Source organism: Canis lupus, chromosome 8 (assembly GCF_011100685.1).
Source record: "Canis lupus familiaris isolate Mischka breed German Shepherd chromosome 8, alternate assembly UU_Cfam_GSD_1.0, whole genome shotgun sequence".
NCBI classification, from domain to species: domain Eukaryota; kingdom Metazoa; phylum Chordata; class Mammalia; order Carnivora; family Canidae; genus Canis; species Canis lupus.
In genome coordinates, this window is record NC_049229.1 from 11,013,177 (window position 1) to 11,039,337 (window position 26,161).

Sequence of the window (26,161 nt, forward strand, 5' to 3'; positions counted from 1 at the left end):
ACTATGGACTATTTGTTTGAGCCACCAAACCCTTGGTATAACTAAATGGGTAATGTAGTAAGGCTTTTATTGTGTATACAAAATATTTATGGAAGAGAGTTGGCCCCTAAGTATTTGTAAATTTACTTTATGTTTTTTATGTTTTTATCATAATTTATTTATATTCCACAGCTGTGTCTTTTTATTACATTGTTTTTGTTATGTTAGATCAATTTTTTCAGTAGTCTTCTTAAAATAGCTTTTCATTTCTAGGCTTTGTATCTTTTCCTTTCCTCTTAAAACAAGTTGAGTCTATGAAAGTCTTTTAACCATCCTGGTATAAAGTCCACACTGAAGTCAGTGTTTTGTCTTTGTAGTACACCTGGTTATTTTTTTCTATTCTGTTTATGTTCTTAATTGGGACTTTTATATAATGACATTCATCATTTTGTCTTCATTTTTTTTAACGATTTATTTATTTATTTGAGAGAAATAGTGTGCTCATACACATGCCTCCGTGGGGGGCGGGGGGTGGAGAAGCAGAGGGAAAGAATCTTCAAACAGATGCCCTGCTGAGTGTGGAGCCCAGATGCAGATGCAGATGTGTGGCTCAAGCCCTTCACTAGTGAGATCATTACCTGAGCTAAACCAAGAGTCAGCTGCTTATCTGACTGAGCTATCCAGGTGCCCCTTGTCTTCATTTTTTTGTGTTTAGAATTTTTTTTTCTTTGCTTCACAGTATATACACAGTAACAGGTGTTACTCTTAGAAGTGCAGTTTTGTGTTAAGGCCTTGTCATATGGCTAAGATACCTTTTTCTAGTCCCACTATTTCACTCCTGTTTTGCTGACTTGCTGCTAAATGCTCTCTTTTTTTTTTTTTCTTTTTTTCTTTTTTTTTTTTTTTTTTTTTTGTCACTGTGTTATGGGCATGCATTTTTAGTATGTTTCAAATCCCTGCTCCGGAACCCTTTTTACTTACAGTTAACTATTGCTGTTTAAAAAGGAATTTGTTGGGACATCTGGGTGGCTCAGCAGTTGAGCATCTGCCTTCCGCACAGGGTGTGATCCCAGAGTACTGGTATGGAGTCCCACATCAGGCTCCCTGCATGGAGCCTGCTTCTCCCTCTGCCTGTGTCTCTGCTTCTCTCTCTCTCTCTGTGTTTCTCATGAGTAAATAAATAAAATCTTCAAAAAATAAAAATAAAAAGGAATTTGAGATTTTTAAGAAGCCAAGAGAGCTAAGAGAAGAAAACCAGTCTTACTTGGAATATAAATTAGATTCTTATCTAATGATGACACTGGAAATGTCACCATATAAACAGAAAAATTGTGGAGATTATAGAAATTTAGTTAAAAGTTATATCAAAATAACCAAAAACAGTCAACTGTAATGCTATAGCTAGTAATCCTAAGAACTTGCAATTGACTTAAAACATAAGTCACATTACTTATGGAATAACTTGGTGTTTTGTGCTCTGAAGCACTGTTAAATCGTTTCGTGGAACTTGTCTAGGTGTCTTCAAGCAGTATAAGGAAAATCTATACTAGCTAACTATCCAACTGTGTGTTATCTTCTGATCTCACATATTTGCATGATCTTAAGCCTCCTGCTTCTTTGGATATGTGTGTGGAAAAAATATGAAACTTAAACATATGTAAATAATATGGAACTTACTGCTATTGTTGCTGCTGGCCGTTTAACTTTGGGCAGCTTAGTTTAGTTTTCTGATCTTAAACTACTTCATATGAAGCATGACATTTGAAGAATCTAGATGTCATATAAAAACAACTTGTTCACAGCTAATAAGTGGCTAATTTCTGATAATAAGTAATATTTTACTGCATTACAAATGCCTAGATGACCAAATATAGGGTGTGCAGGTTTCCTTCAGTATCTATTTACTTTTGACTATTGAGCTATTTAGAAAATTGTTTTGGTTATTATATAACTATAGGCTTTGAACACCAGTTATACTAAGTAAGGGGAATGTGATATTTAGTTGGGGAAGTGGGTTAGAGCCATAAAAAAGATAAATAATCATACAGGATAACATTTGTTAAGTGTTAGATCCTAGAGAAGATCAGAAAAGATCAGAAAAGGAAATGATTATGGAGAGCTGGTTTGGAGGCTGCAGTGGAAGAAAGGGATAAAGCAGGGAGGAGGTTGGGGATAGGCTTCCACTTTTCTTTCCAACTGTAAAATGGAGATAGTACTTGCCTCATAGGATTGTTGTTAGGATTCAGTGAAATACGGTATCTGTAAAGTATCTTCTACAGTGCCTCATGACATAAAATGTAACTCCTATTGTGTTACTCTTCTAGTGAACATAAGTGGTTCATTCTGCCATCTTTAAAACTTTAACTTCCCAGATGCCTGACTACTCCTTTAACTCAGAGATCATGCATCGTTTTCATCTTAAATATCAACTGGTAGCCTGGAACATTGTTCTGAGTCCATTAACTGGTTTCAGCAGGAAAGAATGTGATCAGTTAGTGATTAGTTAGTGATAATTTATGATGCCAAAGCAGGTATAAAGAGTTGGAGACCAGGAAGGGTGGTATGTGGTTTGTGGAAGTAGGAGCATGTAAATCAAGTATTTATCATCTTTACTTAAAGTTCCATTATCACCTAGGTTTTCTTTCATTTCTTCCTGTTACACTCAACAATATAAATCAGCAGATTTTCAGAGGTAGTGTGTCAAGTTTATTATCTATACTTCTAGTTACTCAGTAAGTAATTTGCCGAGTGATTAAGTAAATGAATAAAATTTTAGCCTCATAGTAGACAAGAGTCTAAGTTACCACTTCTGCTCTAAAATATCCCTTATTTAGTCTCCCGTGTGTGTGTGTGTATATTTATTTATTTTTTAAGAGTGAGAGAAGGTGCACACCACAGGGGCAGGAGACAGAGGGGGAGAGAGAATCTTAAGCAGGCTCCACACCCCACATGGGGTTTGATCTCATAACCCTGAGATCATGACCTGAGCTGGAACTAAGAGCCACCCAGGTGCCCCCCTTCCGTTTATAATCTACTGAGCATATTCCATTTAAAAATACTTGTATTTCCTACAAAGCTTAAGCTCTCAAGACTGGTGCACTTGTTTCATGTCCTTTTCCTAATGGAAATCACCCACATGAGAAAAGGAGAATTTTGTTTAAGGAAGGAATGAATTGGAAAAGAAAGGGACAGTTCCTTTTCCTGGGAAAGAGGTTGGATGTTAAGAAAGATATCTGAATGGCTTTCAATTTTGAGATGAATGGATGCCTATGAGGTTCCAAGTTGGTACAAAAAGGTAAAGTATGCTGAAGATAAATGAAAAAAAAATATAAAGGATCTTATTTATTTATTTATTTATTTATTTATTTATTTATTTATTTATTTTAGAGAGTGAGAACAGGGGGAGAGGCAAGGGGGGGAGGAGAGAATCTTCAAGCAGACTCTACACTGAGTGTGAAGCCCAGCACAGGGCTTGATCCCAGGACCCTGAAATCATGACCTGAGCTGAAACCAAGAACCAGTCACTTAACCAACAGCCACGCAGGCACCCCGATAAATGAAATTTTATTTTATTTTATTTTATTTTATTTATTTTTTTCCCAATAAATGAAATTTTAATATTAAAAGTGATAGGTATAAAATCGTAAAAACATTGAAGAATTTTCTTTATGGTCTTTCCTCTCCCTACTCTAATATTCTAGATACCCTTCCTTTCCACTACTAGATACAGTTTTTTAAATTTATTTTTAAAATTAATTAATTAATTAATTTTATTTTTAATTTATTTTATTTTTAATTTTTTTATTGGAGTTCAGTTTGCCAACATATAGCATATCACCCAGTGCTCATCCTGTCAAGTGCCCCCCTCAGTGCCTGTCACCCAGTCACCCCAACCCCCCCCCCCTTTCCACTACCCCTTGTTCGTTTCCCAGAGTTAGGAGTCTCTCATGTTCTGTCTCCCTCACTGGTATTTCCCACTCATTTTGTCTCCTTTCCCCTTTATTCCCTTTCACTAATTTTTATATTCCCCAAATGAGTGAGACCATATAATGTTTGTCCTTTTCCGATTGACTTATTTCACTCAGCATAATACCCTCCAGTTCCATCCAGCGTTGGTGCCCATCGAAAGATGAATGGATAAAGAAGCTGTGGTATGTGTATACAATAGAATATTACTCAGCCACTAGAAACAACAAATACCCACCATTTGCTTTGATGTGGATACACTTTATTATTGCAATAATTTATTTATTATTGGCATTTGAATTTTGATACACTCCATTTTCCTGTCTTTACTCAACTTTCTCTAAATCCTTTTCTTCCAGGTAAACAAGTAGGGTATTTTAAACCTTTACTGGGTACTAAGTTGTTGGAACTACTTTGTCAAACCCAGCCACTTGAAGTTCTCCGGAAAGAATAGTAGCAGATTCAGCTTTTTTCTTGCATCTGATATCTCATAAAAAAGGATCTCGGTTTTAGAAAGAAAAGAAGGAATAGGAAAGTAGAGGGTGAGAAAGTGAAATTGTTAACTTTGTACTGGATGTCCTTTCCTACTTTCTGGAGGTTCTTGTACCTTTGAATTTCTTGTCATGAATATGTGCATAAAACCTTGTTTTTATAAAACTACTTTCTTTATCTACTTTATCTTTAAATATTTTTAAAATTCATGAAATGAGGATGTATATTCTTTGTCCTCATTTAAAAAAATTGGATTTAATGCCTTTATTGTATGATTTCAACTTATATATTCCTGAACCTTGGTGTTCAGTATATTTAAAACTCTTCTTTGATTTCTGGAGTCAGGGAACAGAGTAGTAAGTACAGAGATTTTTCCGGCATATTGCTAATACCAGATAAGTGTGAATGTCTACTACTTAGGTGAGGTGTAGAGATTACCTAAAAATAAAAAAATATAAAATATAAAAAATATTAAAAAAAGTAAGAATGTGTTATTCAAAAGACACCAAAGAGTTCAGCAGAAGCTTGTTCAAGATAATAAACATGAATGCCTAGTACATTTGATTAATGTATTTGATATTTATACAATTGGAAAGTAGTTTAGGAACAGATTACTAGGAAATACATAGAAAATGAAGGAAACACATAAATGCACCACAAAGGTCTTCCTACCACCAATTCAGGGAGACAAAGGAAAAATAATCATATTGTATGCTACATTGCTCAGCTGTTAATAACATTTATGTGATGATCTAATAAAAATGTATAATTACATTGAGAGAATGAGTGCATGAAAAGTGTGCCCGTGTTCATGAAAAAGAACTATATCCTATAATATTCTATGAGATTACTAGAAACTGTGAAACTTTGAATAAGGTTCACAGATTAATTAATCATACTATTTCGTTAATTTCCTGGTTGTAGTAATTGTACTATGGTTATGGAAGATGGTAACATTAGGGAAAGCTAGGTAAATGGCATATGAGGACTCTGTACTGTTTTTATAACTTTCTGTAAGCCTAAGATTAATTCAAAAAAGAAGTTAAAAAAATCAGTCGAGTTGAGATTTGTTGGCTCTAGGGAGTAAGACATGGGAAAGGTTGAGGATATTGACTTTCGGTAACAATTTTATAGTACAACTTGACTATTTTCTTAAAAATTGTTTTATTTGGGTCACCTGGGTGGCTCAGTGGTTGGGCGCCTACCTTCGGCTCAGGTCATGATCCTGGGATCCAGGATTGAGTCCCACATCAGGCTGCCTGCAAGGAGCCTGCTTCTCCTTCTGCCTATGTCTCTGCGTCTCTTCCTCAGTCTGTGTCTCTCATGAATAAACAAATAAATCTTTTAAAAAATTGTTTTATTTGAGGGGTACCTGGGTACCTGGGTGGCTCAGTGATTGAGTGTATGCCTTTGACTTGGGGGTCCTGGGATTGAACCTGCTTCTCCCTCTGCCTCTGTCTGGCTCTCAGTGTGTGTCTGTCATGAATACATAAAGTCTTTAAAAAAATTGTTTCATTTAAATTCAGTTTAATAATGTGTTATTAGTTTCAGAGGTAGAATTTAGTGCTTCAGTTGAATATATAGTACCCAGTGTGCATTACATCAAGTGTCCACCTTTATGCCCATCACCCAGTTACCCCATCCCCCCCACTTGCCTCTCCTCTAGTAACCCTCAGTTTGTTTCCTACAGTTAAGAGTTTCTTACGGTTTGCCTCCCTCTCTATTTTCATCTTATTTTATTTTTCCTTCCCTTCCGCTATGTTCATCTGTTTTGCTTCTTAAATTCCACATATGAGTGAGGTCCTATGTTGTCTTTCTCTGACTGACTTATTTTGCTTAGCATAATACCTCTAGCTCAATCCATGTCATAGCAAATGGCAAGATTTCATTCTTTTTTATAGCTGAGTGATATTCTGTTATATATGTGTTTTATATATGTGTGTGTGTGTATGTATGTGTGTGTGTGTGTGTGTGTGTGTATACACCACATCTTCTTTATTCATCTGTCAGTGATCATCTGGGCTCTTTCCATATTTTGGCTATTATGGACATTGCTGCTGTAAACATTGGAGTTCCTTTTCCCCTTCAAATCACTATGTTTGTATCCTTTGGATAAATACTTAGTAGTGTAGTTCCTGGGTTGTAGGGTAAGAACTTGACTCTTTAATCTGTATGCATATAAAGTTGAAGAATATAGAAGTAAAAAAGTCCAGAGCACAATGAAGAAAGGTTATTTCTCTGAAATTTTAAGTTGGGAAAGAACTGACATATTAACTATGCCTATATGTCTTATCTACAGTTCTCAATTTCAGTCTCTTTAAGGAGAAACATTTATGGAATCTGACTACATAATCCTGCTAGATTTTTATGATCTGTCCTAATACTAGTCCAAATTGCATGAAATATCTAGAAGGCTTTTATTATACTTTGTTATGGTGGAGAAGTAGAATATAATAGAAGAATGGGAATGTGGTTGCACAGATAGTTTGATAAAATAAACTATATTTTATAGTAATATAAACTTGTTAGTTAATTGTGTAAAGTGTAATTTTTTTTTTACTTAGACATAATCAGTAGATTGTTTTTCCCTTGAGATTAATGCAACTTCTTGCCTCATATTAGAAAGTAGAGTTTAAAATTATCTTTTTATTGTGGTAAAATACCCATAACATAAAATTTACCGTGATAACCATTTTTAAGTATATAAGTCAGTGACATTACATTCATAATGTTGTACAACCATCACCACCATCCATCTCTATAGCTCTTTTTGTCTTGTAAAACTGAAACTTCATATCCTTCAAACAGTAACTCCCCATTGCTCTCATTCTGTGTCCCTGGCAACTGCCATTCTCCTTTTTGTCTGTATGATTTTTACTACTTTAAGTACTTCGTATAAGGAGAATAATACTGTATTTCTCTTTTTGTGACTAGCACTTAGCATAATGTCCTCATTATTCATCCATGTTGTAGCATATGTCAGAATTTCTTTCATTTTTAAGATTGAATAATATTCCATTGTCTATGTTTCATTTTTTGTTGTTTTTGTTGAGTTTTAAGATTTAAATATTCTGGATATGAATTCCTTATAAGATATATGATTTACAGATGTTTTCTCTCATTCTGTGGCATGCTTTTTTACTTACTGTCTTTGATGCACATTTAAAATTTTTCGTGAAGTCCTATTTTTCTAGTACTTTTGTTTCTTGTGCTTTTGATGTCATATCCAAGAAACATTGCTAAGTCCATTGACATGAAGTGTTCTATGTTTTCTTCTAAGAGTTTTATAGTTTTAGTTCTTACATTTAGGTCTTTGATCCATTATGACTTTTTTTGGATCCAAATTTTGACTTAATTTTTCTATATGTAAGGGTCTAACTTCATTCTTTTGCATGTAGACATCCAGTTTTCTCAGCACCAGTTTTTGAAAAGACTGTCCTTACCCCATTGAATGACCTTGGCTTCCCATCAAAAAGTGTTTGACTGTATATGTGATGGTTTTATTTCTAGGTTTTCTGTTCTATTCCATTGGTCTCTTTATCTGTCTTTATGCTGGTATCTCACTGATTTGCTTACTGTAGCATTGTAATAATTTTGAAATCAGGAGATGTGAATCCTCCAACTTTGTTCTTCTTTTCTAGATTGGTTTGCCTGTTTGGAATCCCTTGAGATTCCATATGAATTTTAGGATGGATTTTTTTATTTCTGCAAAAAATGTCATTGGAATTTTGATAGAGTTGCATTGAATCAGTAGATTGCTTTGGGCAGTATTGAGAATATTAAGTCTTCCAGTCAGTGAACATGGTATGTGTTTCCTTTTATTTATGTCTTCTTTGACTTTTTCAGCAATATTTTGAGGTTTTCATTGTACAAGTCTTTGGCCTCCTTTGTTACCTTAATTCCTAAGTGTTTGATTCTTTTTGATGCTCTTATAAATGGGAATGTTTTCATAATTTTCTTTTCAGATTGTTTATTATTAGTTTATAGAAATTCAATGGATTTTTTTGTGTTGCCTTTATATTCTGCTACTTTGCTGAGTTCATTTATTAGCTCTAATAGTTTTTTTGTGGAATCTTTAGGGTTTTCCATAAGATAATATCATCTGTAAACAGAGAAAATTGAATTCTTCCTTTCCAATTTGGATACTATTCATTTCTTTTTCTTATCTAATTGCTCTGGTTCTTTCAGTATTATGTTGAATAGAAGTGGCAGAAGTGGGCATCCTCGTCTTGTTCCTGATCTTAGAGGAAAAACTATCTTTTACCTTTGAGTCTGATGTTTGCTATGAGTCTTTCATATACTGCTTTTATTACATTGAAATACAAAATAGAATTTTTCTATTCTTGGATTTTTTATACTTTACAAATACTTCAAGTAAGGACAAAAGAAATACAGAGAACTTATTAGATGCCTATGTGCGTATTTGTATGTGTACTTGTCATGTATATGCATAATATGTATGTAGTTTTTATTATTTATATATGAATAACATTGGTGGATAAATTACTTTTTTTTTTAGAAACACTTGAAAATTATATATAGTTTCTTTTTTTTGAAAGATAATTATTTGAGAGAGAGAGAGTGAGAGATAAAGAGAGGAAGCACAAGTGAGGGAGAGGGTCAGAGGGAAAGGGAGAAGTAGGCTTCCTGCTTAGTAGGGTCCTGGGATCATGACCTGAGCCAAAGACAGACAGTTAACTGACTGGGCCACTCAGATGCCCCTAGATGGATTGCTTCTTAATCAAGCTATATTCCAACTATTTGTAGGTATTGGAATTGGTTGTATGATTGGTATAATATTTAAACTGTTGCAGATTGAGGTGAATCAGTTGAAAATTAAAGAGCAACATATGAGTAGCCATTTATATTTTTAATTTGACACTTTTTTGAGTTAATTTGACACTTTTTGATAAGAAAATAGGTCAGTATGTTTATATATGTATATTTTTTGTTTTAATTTCAGACAACCTAATGAGACCTCTTTTGAATTATGGTATTGCTTGGTAAGTATATCTTTTTTACTTTATGCTACTTTTCAGAGTAATATTAATATATGTAAATTAGTTATATTTTTGGTTTACTGTTACAGTATGTCTATGGGCTTCTTGATTGAAGAGACTGCACCAGTTGTTTGGAGAGGCCTTATGGTAATGTCAGCCATTGAGAAACTGTTGAGGCAGGTAAGAAAATTGCATTGAATATCATTTTATTATTGGCACACTGTGGTTATTGCACTTGCTGATTGGGGAGTTGTTAAAATTTGCAGTCAGGTTTGAGATGTTTTGCAAAAGAATCCAGCTGATAGACTGAGTATATAAGGACTTACTTATGTGGCGCCAAGACCAATTTCACTGGTCTGTGATTTAATCTTCCCCATTGTTTCTAGTGAAAATCCTAATGTCTTATTTTATATTGTTCTTTTGCTTTGTTTCATCTGCGGTGAGATCAAGAAATCTATTTTATAAGTAATCTGCCGTCTTTAAATTTATGATTCATCTCATTATGGCCAATATTGAGTTATAAGGGCAGTGTAGATGTTCTTGGGGTATAGAAAAAATTCTATAAATCATGCTCATTTTAAAATTGCTTTAGAACAAAATGAAATTCTTTTTTATTTTGAGTACATCTGGCTCTATATTTATGTATATAATATCTTTCCAATCAACTTACATTTATCCTTAAGGAAGAGAACAGTTGATTGGGTAACCTAAAAATATCAGATGGGCTATATGTTATTTATGGAAATAACTTTGATTTTTTTTTCTAGTAGATATGAATATATAGTTAATTATGTTCTAGGTAAATATTATAAGTAATTTGGATTTTCTCCACTATTTACAGCAATTACCACTTATTTATTCAGATTTCACTTTGGGTCAGGCACCATGTCATTGGTTGACAATTCTAATCATAGATATTCCTATATTCATTTCTAATTGCAAGAGTTAGTAGATGAAATATGTCTTGAACTCTTTTTTTTTGGTTGTCACATCTTGTCTTTCTTCTGCTACTTGAGTTCTAATAAATGTGCTCTTTGATCTCTGGTCCCAGAATCCTCCTCCTTTCCTAGTGCATTCAAGTCTTGCTGTATTACCTCCTCTTTTATACTCAGATCTCATAGTTGGCTATTTCAGTTATACTCCCGACAATACCTCTTCTTTACCAATTCCTTTGTGACCTTAATCTTTATGCTTTATTTGTGTGGATTAACTCAGCCTCTATTTTTTTTTAAGGAAATTATAAAACAGTCTTTATTCAGCTTATATTTAAAGTTAGAGTCAATAGAAATTTAGGAACAGAAAAGAAAATTTCTGATTTTTGTTATTAGAATATTTTAAATGCTAATTTTTCCCCTCCTCTATTAGTTTTGTAATTCTCAACAGGAAATGATTCAGATTTTCACCTAAGCCTTATGGATGGCCACAAGAAGATGAAAATACTTCTGCTTTCCACAGTGAACAAAGACTTAGAGATCCAAATCAGTGATAAGAGACACAGAGATAAGCGAAGTGTTGGTGCTCCCCTCTGAGTGATGCAGGATCCTGCCTCTAAGTGTCCTTTTTAAGTAATAAGATCCACTTGAGCCTCAGATTGCAACAGGTGGTGAAAACATCTCTGCAAAGGAGCCCCTGAAGGTGAAAGAGAGAGATAGGTGTGCACATGCCCTCAGGAGAGGGGCAAAGGGAATGTCTCACGGTAGAATTGAGAGTAAACCTGACAGTGCAAATTGATTATGATGCAAAAAATTTGCACCTGAAACTTAGATTTAGTAACTGCTTTTATAAATGAAGAAAACTTTATGAGACCAGAAGTGAAAGATCAAAAGTCTGAAAGAACCAGAATATATTGTTTTTTCATTCTGTGAGATACTGGGGAAGAGAAGAAGCATAGGATCCCATTCCATAGTCTCAGTCAATATCCCTCTAATAACCCAGCCTTTTTATCTACTGCTGAATACTGTCAGAGAATATAGAATAATTGTGTTAGTTGCTGGCATTATACATTTTTGGTCTCTGAATTCAGCTACCTCTCTTCACTTCAGTCATCTGACATTATTCATGTTTACCTCAATATTCATCAAATGCTAAGTTTAAAAAATATTTATGGAATTTGATAGTCTGGCAGAGAACCTAGTGGAGATTTGGATATTTGGCTCTCTGACACATAAATCATAAAAAATCAATTTACTCTGATAAGTGCTGAAAGTATGTTTTTAGCAAACATGCTATACAATATCAGATAAAAGATGAGGTGAGAAAATGACTCCATAACTTATTTTATTGGGATACTCTAGATATCCTCTAAGATATTAGGTCATTACATATTTATCTTACAGTCTTTTGAAAAGTTACTGTTATCGTTTCTGCATTTTAATTGTAACTGAAAAGCTGATATTTTTGGATTACACTATGACCGGTACTGATCATCTCAACTGCTAATTAAGGAGTGTTTTGGTTTTGTTTTTTGCTTTGCTTTAGAAAGCAGTTTTTGGTAAGTTTAACATCCTTTGTATAAGTTTAGTAGCTGGATAGATGTTCTGTACAGCATTGGGTTGTGGAGGCTACCTGATTCATTGGCTGCTGAAAAAAATTAAGTGTAATATCCATACAGAAGAATGTACAAGTCAGAAGTCTACAGATAGATGGATTATCCCAAAGTGAAAATTCCTATATAATTTTTCAAGACATGATAAATAGAATATTAGTATTCTAGAAGTTCCTTTCATGTCTCTTCCTAGTTGCTGTTTTGAGGAGAAGATAAGTACTTGTGGTCAGTCTGCCATCTGAACTGAAAGTCTGGTTTAAAGTTTTTTTCCTTTGTCTCATGATATTTTATTGAGTTAAATTTATACGTGCTATGGGATGCGAGATCTTATGTGTATGGTTTAGTAATTTTTGATAAATGTATATTCCTGTGTAACCACACCCCAATCAAGATAGAGAACATTTCCAGCCCCTACAACATTTCCTTAGGTTTCCTTCTATTCACTCCTCCACTCATAGACCATCACAGTTGTGATTTCTAAGATCATAAGTGAGTTTTGTTTTGTTCTTATACTTCATATAAATGGAACCCTACAGACTATATAGCCTTCATATAAATGGAACCCTACAGACTATATAGCCTTCATATAAATGGAACCCTACAGACTATATAGCCTTCATATAAATGGAACCCTACAGACTATATAGCCTTTGGTGTCTGATTTCTTTCTCTTAGCCTAATGCTTTTGAACACCATCCTTGTTGTTGCATATATAAGTAGTTGAGTCGTTTTTATTGCTGAGTAGTATTTCCATCACATGAATACAATCAAATACTGTTTGTTCTTTTGTTGATGGACATTTGGATAGACACCAGTTTTTTGGCTATTATGAATAATGCTGCTATAAATACTTGTACAGGTGTTCATAAGACTTACAGTTGCTTCACATTTTGTCAGCATTTGGTGTTGTCAGTCTCTTCACTAGCGGGTATAAAATGATACCTTCCCATTGTTTTAGTTTGTGCTTTCCTGATGATCATTGATGTTTAGCTCCTTTTCATGTGCATATTAGATATCTCTGTATCTTCCGTTATCAAGTGACTGTTCAAGTCTTTTACTCATTTTTTTTAATTGGCTCATTTTTCTTCTTGTAATCAAGTTGCAAGAGTTTAAATATATTCTGGCTATGAGTCCATTGTCAGATATATGCATTGGGCATATTTCTTCTAGTCTCTGTAGCTTGCCTTTTGATTAACTGATGTTTTAAATTTTCATGAAATCCAATTTATCGAAAAAAAATTTTTTTTAATGCTGAGTGCTTTCTGTGTCCTAAGAAATGTTTGCCTGTATACCCCAAGGTAATAAAGATATTCTTATATACTTTTCCTCAACACTTTATAGTTTTGGCCTGTACATCTTGAATTAAATTTTGTGTGGGAAGTGAGATAAGCAGCACAGCTGTGGTATAATAGCAAATCTGTTTGTTCTTTGTCCCTGAGTCCTGGTGCAAAGCTCCTAAAACTCTTGGGATGTCCTGAGTGGTGGAGTATCTTTTGTGATTCATGAGGAGCCCCTTTTTGAGCACACTGAGTTCATGCTAGTAAGGTGACTTAGGGTGGGGGCCCCTGGATAGTCTCTCAGGATGGGGCTGATCACCAGAAAGACCAATTGTTTAGAGGGTTAGGACTTTCAGCCACACCCACTGGCCTTTGCGAAGGGGATGGAGGGTGGGGTGCATATTAAGCTCTGAAAACTGTTGATGAGCTGCTGATTGGTGGTTGGTTGTGTTCTGTGGGGACAGAAGCTCCTATGCTGAGGGCCTTTTTGGACCTTGCCCTTTGTATCTTTTCATCTAGCTATTTATATCCTTTCTAATACCCTTTATCATAAACTAGTCAACATAAGTAAATATGTCTCTGAGTTCTGTGAGTTGCTCTAGCAAATTAATCAAACCTGAAGGAGAGGGTCATGGAAACCTCTGATTTATAGTCAGTCCAGAAGCACAGGTAATAACTTGGACTTGTGATTGGTGTCTGATTGGTGGGAGTAGTCTGGTGAGACTAAGCCCTTAATTAACTTGTGGAATCTGATGCTGTATACTGGTAGATAGTGTTGGAATCAAACGAATTGCTTGGTGGAGGGGAAAACAAATAGTAGTTTATCTAGTTCTAGGACCATTTGTTTAAAAGACTTCCTTTTCCCCCTTGAATTAATACATTAGATGAAAATCAGTTGAGTATGTGTATGGGTTTATCTCTGGACACTGTATTTTGTTCTATCTGATTTAAGCCTTACAGTAAAACCATACTATCTTGATAATTGTAGCTATGTAGAAATCTTAAAGTCAGAAAGGGTGAGGCTTCCAACTTTTTTTTTTCAGAATTGTATTAGCTACATTAGCTTCTTTTCCGTTTCTGTATAAATTTTAGATTCAGCTTGTCAATTTGTACAGAAAAGCATGTTGGTATTTTCATTAAGATGTTACTGAATATATTAGATCAATATTTTGTGAATCAAGATTCTGACAACATTGAGGCTTCTAATCCATTAGCATGGTATGTTTCTATACTTATTTAGATTTTCTTTAATTTCTTGGAGTAATATATAGTTTCTAGTGTAATGGTCTTGTACTTTTGTTAAATTTATTCTAAGTATTTTATATCTGAGATGATTTTGGAATTGTCTTTTGTATTTAATTTCAAGTTGTTTGCTGTTAGGACATAGAATATACACTATCTTTGTATAATAACCTTGTGTTATGTGACTTTGCTAAATTTGTTTTTAAAGTAGTCATTTAGTAGCTTTCTTGGTACTTTATATGCACATGATTGTGTTATCTGCAAGTAAAACAGCTTCACTGCTTCCTTTCCAGTCTATTTCTTTCATTTCATTTTCTTGCTTTCTTACTGCACTATCTAGTACCACAAGTACAGTGTTGAACAGAAAAGAGGAGAGCAGACATCCTTGTCTTCATCTGGATTTGTAGGGTAGAGGAACAATAAGTATTTCATCTTTAAGAATGATAGTAGGTTTTCGCTGATGCACTCTCTCTTTCCTGTTTCTTTGTTTACTAAGAGTTTTTATTGTGAATGGGCATTGAATTTTTTCAAATGCTTTTTCTTCCTCATTTACTGAAATGATGATGTTACTTTTTTTCTTTTATTTTATGGATGTAGTGTTTTACATTGCTTTTCTGTGTCAGATCAACCTTATATTCTTGGGATAGATTAATCTTATTTTAATTATAATAAGTAATATTGTAATTACTTCTAATATATTGCTAGATTAAAATTTGCTAATATTTTATTAAGGAGTTTAAGGAGTTTTATTAAGGAGTTTTAGATCAGTATTTGTAAGGAATATTAATAGTTTAATGTTAATTAATATTAATAGTTCCTATTTTTTTTCCTGTAATATCTTTTTCTGGTATTGTATGGGAGCTATCTTGCCCTTGTAAAATAAATTTGGAAGTACTTTCCTCCTTTTATCTTTTGTGAAAGTGTTGGTATAAAATTATTAGCTTTGGTGTAATGTTTTGTATTTAGTGGAATTTATCAGGGAAATCTGGGGCTGGAGTGTTTGTTTTTTTCTCCTTGATTGAGGGAGCAGGTTTCTGAGGATTAATTCTATTCAGACTTTTAATTTCATCTTCTTTCAGTTTTGTTGTGTTTTATAGGAGTTTATTATTTCACCTGAGTTACAGAACATATACATAAGATTGTTCACAATGCCTGCAACCTTTTAATTTTTATTTATTTATTTAGCCTACTGCTTTTTGAAATAGAATATGAGATGCAGTGTATATGAGATGCAGTGTTTCCTCTTCCTAGTATTGGTAATTTGTTTTTGCTAGGGTTTATCAATTTAATTATTTTTTTCCAAGAATCAAATTTTAGCCTTTAAAATGTTCTCTATTTTATTTTTGTTTCCTATTTCATTGTTTTCTGCTATTTCTACTTTCTTCCTTTTTAAAGTTTTAGGCTTAATTTGCTCTTCTTTTTTCTACCTTCATAAGTTAGAAACTTAGATAATTGATTTTAAATATATATATTTTTTTTGGTATAAGCAGTTGTGACTGTAAATTATCTTTAGTCATTTCTTAGAATCCTGCAAATTCTGATGTGTTGTGTTTTCATTGTCATTCAGTTCAAAATAAATAATTTCTAATTTCCTTTTTAAAATTTTTGTAGTGTGTTGTTTAATTTTCCTAATATTTGGGGATCCTTTTAATAACATTGTTATTTATTTCTAGTATAATTTTGTTCTGATTAGAGAATTTACTCCATAAAATGTTAATCTTTAAAAATTTTTTGAGACTTCCTGGACTAGCACGTGGTCTTTGTAATTGTTCCATATGCCTTTAGAAAGAAATTGTATTTTGCAGCTCTTGTGATTAATATTCTGTTAATTACACTTAGGTCAAGTCGACTGTATTGTTCAATTCATTAATTTCTTTACTGACTTCTTATCTAGTTACTCTGTCGTCTACTGAAAGAGGATGGTTAAAATCTTCAACTCTGATTCTGGATTTTCTTCTATTTGGTTTTCACTTCATATATTTTGAATCTCTAAACACGCATTTAGACTTGTTATATCTTCCTGGTGAATTGCTCTTTTATTGTTGTGAAATGTTTCTCTTTATTATCGGTGATAAACTCTCATCTTTATCTGATGCTAATATAGCAACATTAGTTGTCTTACGCATACCATTTCCATAGAATATCTTTTTTATCCTTTTACTTTTAACCTTCTGTTTCATTATATTTAAAGTGGATATTTTGTAGACAGCATTTAGTTGTATCTTGATGATATTATCCAGCCTGATAATCTTTGGCTTTTAATTAGAGTGCTTAGTCCATTTACACTTGCTGTAATTATTGATATGGCTTGTTTTAAGTCTACCATTTTAACTTTTTTTCTCATTTTTTAAAAAATTTTTTATTTATTTATGATAGTCATCACAGAGAGAGAGAGGGGGGCAGAGACACAGGCAGAGGGAGAAGCAGGCTCCATGCACCGGGAGCCCGACGTGGGATTTGATCCTGGGCCTCCAGGATTGCGCCCTGGGCCAAAGGCAGGCGCCAAACCGCTGCGCCACCCAGGGATCCCCTTTTTTTCTCATTTATTTCATCTATTTTTTCTTCCTGTTTTTTTGTGTGTATTCTTTTGCATAAATGAAATATTTCTTTAATTCTGTTTGAATTCTTCAGTTGACTTTTAAAAAAGATTTATTTACTTGTTTTAGAGAGAAAGAGAGCACACGTGTATGCACATGTGCACAGGGAGTAGGAGGAGGGGCAGAGGGAGAGGGAGAGAGAGAATCTCCAGCAGACTCCTAGCTAAGTGAGGAGCCCAATGTGGGGCTTGATCCTGCAACCCTGAGATCATGATCCAAGGCAAAATCAAGAATTGAATGCTTAACTGACTGAGCCACCCAGGTACCCCACTTCTATTGACTTTACCTATACCTGTTTTTAAAAATATTTTTAATTTTTTATGTAAATTTGGTTAATTAACTTATAATGTATTATTGGTTTCAGAAGTAGAGGTCATTGATTCATCAGTCTTATATAATACTCTGTGCTCATTACATCACATGCCCTCCTTCATGTCCATCACCCAATTACCCCATCTCCCCATCTCTCCTCCCCTCCAGTGACTCTCAGTTTGTTTCTTATGATTGAGGGTCTCTTATGGTTTGTCTTCCTCTCTGATTTTGTCTTTTATTATTTTCCTCTCTTCTCGTATAATCCTCTGTTTTGTTTCTTAAATTCCACATATAAGTGAGACCATACGATAATTGTTTTTCTCTGACTTATTTTACTTATCATAAATCCCATCCATGTCATTGCAAATGGCAAGATTTCTTTTCTTTTTTTTTTTTTTTTTTTTATGGATGAGAGTATTCCATTGTGTATATATATATCACATCTTCTTTATCCATTTATCTGTCGATGGACATCTGAATTCTTTCCATAGTCTGGCTATTATGGACATTGTTGCTATAAACATTGGGGTGCAGGTGCCCCTTCAGATCACTCCATATGTATCCTTAGGGAAAATCCCTAGTAGTGAAATTGCTGGGTCATAGAGTAGCTCTATTTTCGACTTTTTGAGGAAACTTCATACTGTTTTCCAAAGTGGCTACACCAGCTTGTATTTCCACCCACAGTGTTGGAGGATTCCCCTTTCTCTATATCCTCGCCAGCATCTGTTGATTTCTGACTTGTTAATTTTAGCCATATTGACTGGTGTGAGGTGGTATCTCTTTGTGGTTTTGATTTGTATTTCCCTGATGATAAGTGACGTTGAACATTTTTGTTCATGTGTCTGTTGGCCATTTGTATGTCTTTGGAGAAATGTCTGTTCATGTCTTCTGCCCATTTCTTGATTGAATTATTTGTTCTCTGGGTGTTGATTTCGGTGAATTCTTTATAAATTTTGGATAGTAGTCCTTTATCTGATATGCCATTTGCAAATATCTTCTCCCATTCTGTCTGTTGTGTTTTGGTTTTGTCAACTATTTCATTTGCTGTGCAAAAGCTTTTTATCTTGATGAAATCCCAATAGTTAAGGTTTTGCCTTTGTTTCCCTTGCCTCTGGAGACATATCCAACAAGAAATTGTTGCGGCCAGGTCACACAAAGGTTGCTGCCTGTGTTCTCCTTTAGGATTTTGATAGGTTTCTGTCTCACATTTACGTCTCTCATCCATTTTGAGTCTATTTTTGTGTATGGTGTGAGGAAATGGTCCAGTTTCATTCTTCTGCATGTGGCTGTCCAATTTTCCCAGCACCATTTGTTGAAGAGACTGTCTTTTTTCCATCGGATATTCTTTCCTGCTTTGTTGAATATTAGTTGACCATAGAGTTGAGGGTCCATTTCTGGCTTCTTCCATTGATCTAATGTGTCTGTTTTTATGCCAATATCCTACTGTCTTATTGGTTACAGCTTTGTAATTGAGCTTGAAGTCCAGAATTGTGATGCCAACAGTTTTCGTTTTCTTTTTCAACATCCCTTTGGCTATTTGGGATCTTTTCTGGTTCCATAACAAATTTTAGGATTATCGTTCCAACTCTGTGAAATAAGTTGATTGTATTTTGATAGGGATTGCATTGAATGTATAGATTGCTCTAGGTAGCATGGATATTTTAACAATATTTCTTGTTCCAATCTATGAGCATGGAACATTTTTCCATTTCTTTGTGTCTTCCTCCATTTCTTTCATGTGTATTTTATGGTTTTTTGAGTGTACAGATCCTTCACTTCTTTGGTTAGGTTTATTCCTAGGTATCTTATGGTTTTGGGTGCAATTATAAGTGGGATGGACTCCTTAATTTCTCTTTCTTCAGTCTCATTGTTAGTGTGTAGAAACGGATTTCTCTGCACTGATTATATCCTGCCATTTTGCTGAATTCCTGTATGAATTCTAGCAGTTTTGACTTTTGGAGTCTTTTGGGTTTTCCATGAAGAATATCATGTCATCTACAGAGAGTGAGAGTTTGATAACTTCTTTGGTGATTTGGATCTTTTTGTTGTCTGATTGCTGAGGCTAGGACTTCTAGTACTATATTGAATAGCAGTGGTGATAGTGGATATCCTTGTCGTGTTCCTGACCTAGGGAAAAAGCTCTCAATTTTTCCCCACTGAAAATGATATTCATTGTGGGCTTTTTATATATGTGCCTTTTATGATATTGAGGTATGTTTTCTCTATCTCTACACTTTGAAGAGTTTTCATGAAGAAAGGATGCTGTACTTTGTCAAATGTTTTTTCTATATCTGTTGAGAGGATCATATGGTTCTTGTCCTTTCTTTTATTATTGTAGTATATCACATTGATTGATTTGAGGATGTTGAACCACCCTTACAGACCAGGAATAAATCCCACTTTGTTGTGATAAATAATCCTTTTAATGTACTATTGGATCTTATTTAACCATACCTTTTCATATTATTATTCTGTGGCTACTTAGGAATTATAATAAGCTTTCTTAACTTTTCACATTGTTTTTAAGCTTTATATTGTGTTTCTTGATATAAAATTTTTTCAAGGTATTTTATTTTATTTATTTCATTTTTCTTTTTATTTTAATTCTGATGTAGTTAATATACAGTGGTATTTTCTGGTGTAAAATATAGTGATTCAGTAATTCTGTACTTCACTCAGTGCTCATTAAGATATTGTACTCTTAATCCCCATCATCTATTTCTCTCTCTCATTTCCCTTTGTTCATTTGTTTTGTTTCTTAAATCCCACATATGAGTGAAATCATATGGTGTTTGTCTTTCTCTGACAGACTTTATTTGGCATTTTACTCTCCAGCTCTATCCCTCTTTTTGCAAATGGCAAGATTTCATTCTTTTCTTTTTTTTTTATAGCTGAATTGTATATATACACAACATTTTCTTAACCATTCATCTATTCATAAACACTTGGGCTGCTTCCATAATTTGGCTGTTGTAAATAATGCTGCAGTAAACATAGGGGTGCATATATGCTTTTGAATTAGTGTTTTATGTTCTGTGGGTAAACATCCAGTAGTACAGTTACTACATCATATGATAATTCTATTTTAAGTTTTTGAGGAATCTCCATACTGTTTTCCATAGTGGTTCCACTAGTTTGCATCTCACCAATAGTCCACGAGGATTTCTTATTCTCATACCTTTGCCAACACTTATTGTTTCTTGTGTTCTTGATTATACCCATTCTGACAGGTGTGAGATGATATCTCATTGTGATTCAGATTTGCATTTCCCTGATGATAAGTGGTATTGAACATTTTTTTCATATGTCCATGGTCATCTGTGTGTTTTCTTTGGAGTAATGTGTGTTCATGTCTTCTGCCTATTTTTCATTGGGTTTTTTGTGGGTGATTGTGTGTGTGTGTGTGTGTGTGTGTTGAGTTTGCTAAGTTCTTTATGTATTTTGGATACTAACCCTTTATCAGATATGTCACTTGCAAATATCTTCTCCCATTCAATATGTTGTCATTTAGTGTTGTTGATTGTTTCCTTTGTTGTGGAGAAGGTTGTTGTTTTTTTAAAGATTTTGTTTATTTATTTATTTGAGAGAGAGAGAGCAAGAATGAGCAGGGGGAAGCATGGAGGGAGAAGCAGACTCCCCACTGAGTGAGAGTCTGACGTGGCTTTCAATCTCAAGACCCTGAGATCATGAGCTGAGCCGAAGGCAGCTGTCTAAACTGACTGAGCCACCCAGGTACCCCTGTTGTACAGAAGCTTACTATTTTGATGTAGTCCCAATAGTTTGTTTTTGTTATTTCCCTTGCCTCAGGGAACCTAGCTGGAAAAAAGTTGCTATGGCCGATGTCAGAGAAATTACTGCCTGAATTCTCTTCCTGGATTTTTATGGTTTCATATCTCATGTTTAGATACTTAATTTGAAAAAAAAAAGATACTTAATTTGTTTTGAGTTTATTTTTGTGTATGGTGTAAGAAAGTGGTCCAGTTACATTCTTTTGCGTGTAGCTGTCCTGTTTTCCCAGCATCATTTGTTGAAGAGACTGTCTTTCTCTCATTGAATATTCTTACCTTCTTTGTCAAAGATTAATTCACCATATAATTGTGGGTTTATTTCTGGGCTTTCTATTCTGTTTTATTGATATATGTGTCCTTTTTGTGCCATTATTGTACCATTTTGATTACTACAGCTTTATAGTATAATTTGAAATTTGAAATTGTGATAACTCTAACTTTGTTTTTCTTTTTTTTTTTTTTTTTTTTTTTAAAAGGATTTTATTTATTTAAATTTTTTTTTTAATTTTTATTTATTTATGATAGTCACAGAGAGAGAGAGAGAGGCAGAGACATAGGCAGAGGGAGAAGCAGGCTCCATGCACCGGGAGCCTGATGTGGGATTCGATCCTGGGTCTCCAGGATCGCGCCCTGGGCCAAAGGCAGGCGCCAAACCGCTGCGCCACCCAGGGATCCCTAACTTTGTTTTTCTTTTTTCAAGATTGCTTTGGTTATTCAGGGTCTCTTGTGATTCCATACAAATTTTAGGATTATTTATTCTAGTTCTGTGAAAAATGCTGTTGATATTTTGATAGGGATTGCATTAGTGTAGATTCCTTTGAGTAGTATGGACATTGTAACAGTATTATTCTAATTCTGTATTCTATATATTATTCTAATGCATAAGCATGAAATGTCTTTCCATTTATTTGTATTGTCCTCAGTTTCTTTCATCAGTATTTTACAGGTTACAGAGTACAAGTCTTTCACCTTCTTGGTTAAGTTTATTCCTAGGTATTTTATTATTTTTGGTGCAATTATAAATGGAATTGATTTCTCTTTCTGTTGCATCATTATCAGTGTTTAGAAATACAGCAAACTTCTGTACAATTATTTTATATCCTGTGACCTTACTGAATTCATTTATCAGTTCAAGTAGTTTTTTGGTGGAGTCTTTTCTAGAGTCTTTTCTAGATACTTTTCTAGAGTATCCTGTCATCTGCAAATTATGAAAACTTTACTTATTCCTTACCAAGCTGAGTGTCTTTTATTTTTTTCTCTTGTCTGATTCTTGTAGCTAGCACTTTCAGTACTGTGTTAAGTGAAAGTGGTGAGAATGGAAGTTCTTATCTTGTCCCTGACCTTAGGGGGAAAGCTCTCAGTTTTTCCCTATTGAGTATGATAGTAGCTGTGGGTTTTTCATGTATGGCCTTCATAATGTTGAGGTATCTTCCTTCCAAATCTACTTTATTTTGATGGTTATCATGAATGGATGTACTTTGTCAGATGCTTTTTCTGCATCTATTGAAATGATCATACGATTTTTGTTCTTTCTCTTATTGATGTGATATATCATGTTGATTGATTTGCAAATATTGAACCATGTATCACGGGAAGAAGTCCCACTTGATTGTGGTGTACATCATATAAAAATAATTATAACAGCATAGTTCACTTAATCACCTTCCATTCTTTGTGTATTATTGTGATTTATTTTTTTTATTTTTAGGGAGAAAGAGAACAAGCTCAGGGAGGGGACAGTCAAAAGGAGAGGGAGGAAGAGAATCTCAAGCAGGCTCTACACCCAGCACAGAGACTGTGAACTGAGCCAAAATCAAGAGTCAGAGGTTGAACCATTGAGCCACCAGACATCCGTTTTGTGATGTATTTTAAATATATGTACATTATTGGGGCATCTGCGTGGCTTAGTTGGGTTAAGTGTCTGCCTTTGGCTCAGGTCATGATCCCAGCATTCTGGGATTGAGCCCAAGTTGGGCTCCTCACTCAGCAGGGAGTCTCCTTTTCTCTCTGCCCTTCCCCTGCTCATGTGTTCACTCTCTCTTTTCTCTCTTTCTCTCTCAAATAAATAAATAAAATCTTTTAAAAAAAGATTACAATAGACTGTTAACTTAGTTTCTCTGAAGAATGACTTTTTTTTTTTTAAGAATGACTATTTAAATAAACTGGTAACACTCTATTGTGAGATTTATAATGTACCTATATCTATTTTTTAAAAAGATTTTGCTTACTGATGCTCCGGGGTGGCACTTTAAGAAAAAAGATTTTATTTGTTTATTTGAGAGAGACAGAGATAACAACACAGATAGCAAGAGAGTACAAGTGGGGAGTAGAGAGAGAAGCAGAGAGCCCAATATGGGGCTTGGTCCCAGGACCCTGGAATCATAACCTGAGCTGAAGGCTGATGCTTAACCAATTGAGCCACGCAGGTACCCCAGTAAATAAAACCTTTAAAAAAAAAATATATATATATATATAAAATAAATCTCACAATATGGTGTTACCGACTTATTTAAATAGTCATTCTTTAAAGAAACTAGAGAAATAGTCTATTGTAATTACCCCCATAATTTGCTGTATCTGTGCTTTTCATTTCTTTAGATCTGAGTTTCTATGTCACTCTTCTTTATCCTGAAGAACTTTGCTTAGTCTCTTCTGTGGGTCTGCTGGTGACGAATTTTCTCAACTTTCATTTATTGCATATGTTTTTATTTTCTCTTCCTCCTTTCACTATATATAGAATTCTGTGTTGGCAATTTTTCTTCAATTCTTTCTTTCTTTCTTTCTTTCTTTCTTTCTTTCTTTCTTTCTTTCTTTCTTTCTTTTCTTTCTTTCTTTCTTTCTTTCTTTCTTTCTTTCTTTCTTTCTTTTCTTTCTTCTTTCTTTTTTCTTTCTTTCATTTATTCATGACAGAGAGAGAGAGAGAGAGAGACAGGCAGAGGGAGAGGGACAGGGACAGGGAGAGGGAGAGAAGCAGGCTCCATGCAGGGAGCCCGACATGGAACTCGATCCTGGGTTTCCAGAATCACACCCCGGGCCAAAGGCAGCGCCAAACTGCTGGGCCACCAGGGCTGTCCTTTCTTTAAAGGTCTTATTCTGGGCAGCCCAGGTGGATCAGTGGTTTAGTGCCGCCTTCAGTCCAGGGTCTGATCCTGGCGACCTGGGATCGAGTCCCGCGTCGGGCTCCCTGCATGGAGCCTGCTTCTCCCTCTGCCTGTGTCTCTGCCTCTCTCTCTCTCTGTGTCTCTCATGAATAAATAAATAAAATCTTTAAAAATAATAAAATAAATTTAAAATAAAATAAAATAAAGGTCCTATTCCATTCTTCTGCCTTTCATTATTTCCAGTGAGAAATCTGTAATTATTATTTTTTTTTTGTAATTATTTTTATAATTTTTCCCTATGCTTAATATCTTTTTTTCTGGCAGCTTGCATAATTCTCTTTATTTATCTTTGAGGTCATTTTCTCTGTTACCACTTAAATGTTGATGTTCTCCAGAAATATACCCATAGCTCAGTAGCTAAGGGCATGGACTCTGGAGCCACATCTGCCTGAATCCAGTCTCAGTGGCACATCTAATTAGCTGTATGCCCTTGGGCAAAAACCTCTCTGGGCTATAGTTTCCTTAAGTATAAAATAGGGCTTATGGTAGTTATGGCTGTTGTGAAGATTAAAGGAGTTAATATGTGTAATATGCTTAAAAAGCATATTAAGTAACTATAAATGTGCCCCGTTTTGATTGTATTTTATCATTCATAACACAAATTAGTTTTTTTGTGTGTGATTTAACTTTTTTCTAATCAGGATGTATCTAATAGTGATGGCTTCTTTATTCCTGGCTTTTCTCAGAGTCTTTCCCAGAGGTTTTGTGTTCCTTCAGTAACCTGGGACACTTTCAACCTGAGGCAACTTTAAATAGACTTCTCTGTTATGGGTTTTTGGGACCACAATGGTGGTATGAATTCAGTTGGAAATCTGCATGGTTAACAACTTGTGATTTATCTTCTTACAGAGGTGTTTTTCTGCCTTATGCCAGTACATTGAAAGATGTATATTTCCTTGAAATGTATTTCTGAATTGTAGATTTGTGTTTCATTTTTCTTTAGTTTAAGAGAGAATAGTCCTTTGGGGTCCCAGCTGTATATAGGATTCTTTTTTTTTTTAATTTTTTTAAAATTTTTATTTATTTATGATAGTCACAGAGAGAGAGAGAGAGAGAGAGAGAGAGGGGCAGAGACACAGGCAGAGGGAGAAGCAGGCTCCATGCACCGGGAGCCCGACATGGGATTCGATCCCGGGTCTCCAGGATCACGCCTTGGGCCAAAGGCAGGCGCCAAACCACTGTGCCACCCAGGGTTCCCTATAGGATTCTTATAATAGGTTCCTCCTCATCTTGGATGTTTTTTTCCTCTTTCAGTGCTACATAAAATAATGATACATCATATAGTCATTGTGGTATTAGATTTAATATTAGGTATCATCAATTTATTATCACCATCATCCTCCCTGAGACATCTCTTCTACTTTCATGGCTTCAGTTATATTAATTATTGCAAGAGAAAAGTAATGGGGTTGAGGATATCCATTTGATTGACATTCCTAGTTTGGAATAGATGATTTTTTGGGAATTAAAGGAATTTGTAAAAAGGAAAAGAAGTAGTTTAAGAAGTATGTAAACAATTAAGGATACTAGTGTCATGAAAATTAAATAGAGCAATGGTTCTCCAACATATCTATAAGAATCATCTGGGAATCCTTTTTTTTTTTTTTTAAGATTTTATTTATTTATTTGAAAGAGAAAATGAGAGAGAAAGTACACAGAGGGAGAGGGAGAAGCAGACTCCCACTGAGCAGAAAGCCTGATGTGGAACTTGATCCCAGAACCCTGAGATCATGATCCAAGCTGAAGGCAGATGCCTAACCAACTCAGCTACTGAAGCACCTCAAATCATCTGGGAATCTTAA

The 26,161-nt window shown here is 34.5% G+C and overlaps 1 protein-coding gene across 22 annotated transcripts in view; it reads left to right on the forward strand.

Annotated features, from left to right (window-relative positions):
- Positions 1–26,161, forward strand: part of NUBPL (nucleotide binding protein like) — a 230,506-nt gene that overhangs the window by 70,614 nt on the left and 133,731 nt on the right. For all 22 annotated transcript variants that reach the window (XR_005363113.1, XR_005363111.1, XR_005363112.1 and 19 more), the window contains 2 exons: positions 9,401–9,440; positions 9,527–9,617. Coding sequence is in view for 18 of the 22 variants with exons in the window: in XM_038544446.1 (XP_038400374.1) it covers positions 9,401–9,440; positions 9,527–9,617 (131 nt within the window). In the remaining 4 variants the exon portion in view is untranslated. The remainder of the gene's footprint in view (positions 1–9,400; positions 9,441–9,526; positions 9,618–26,161) is intronic.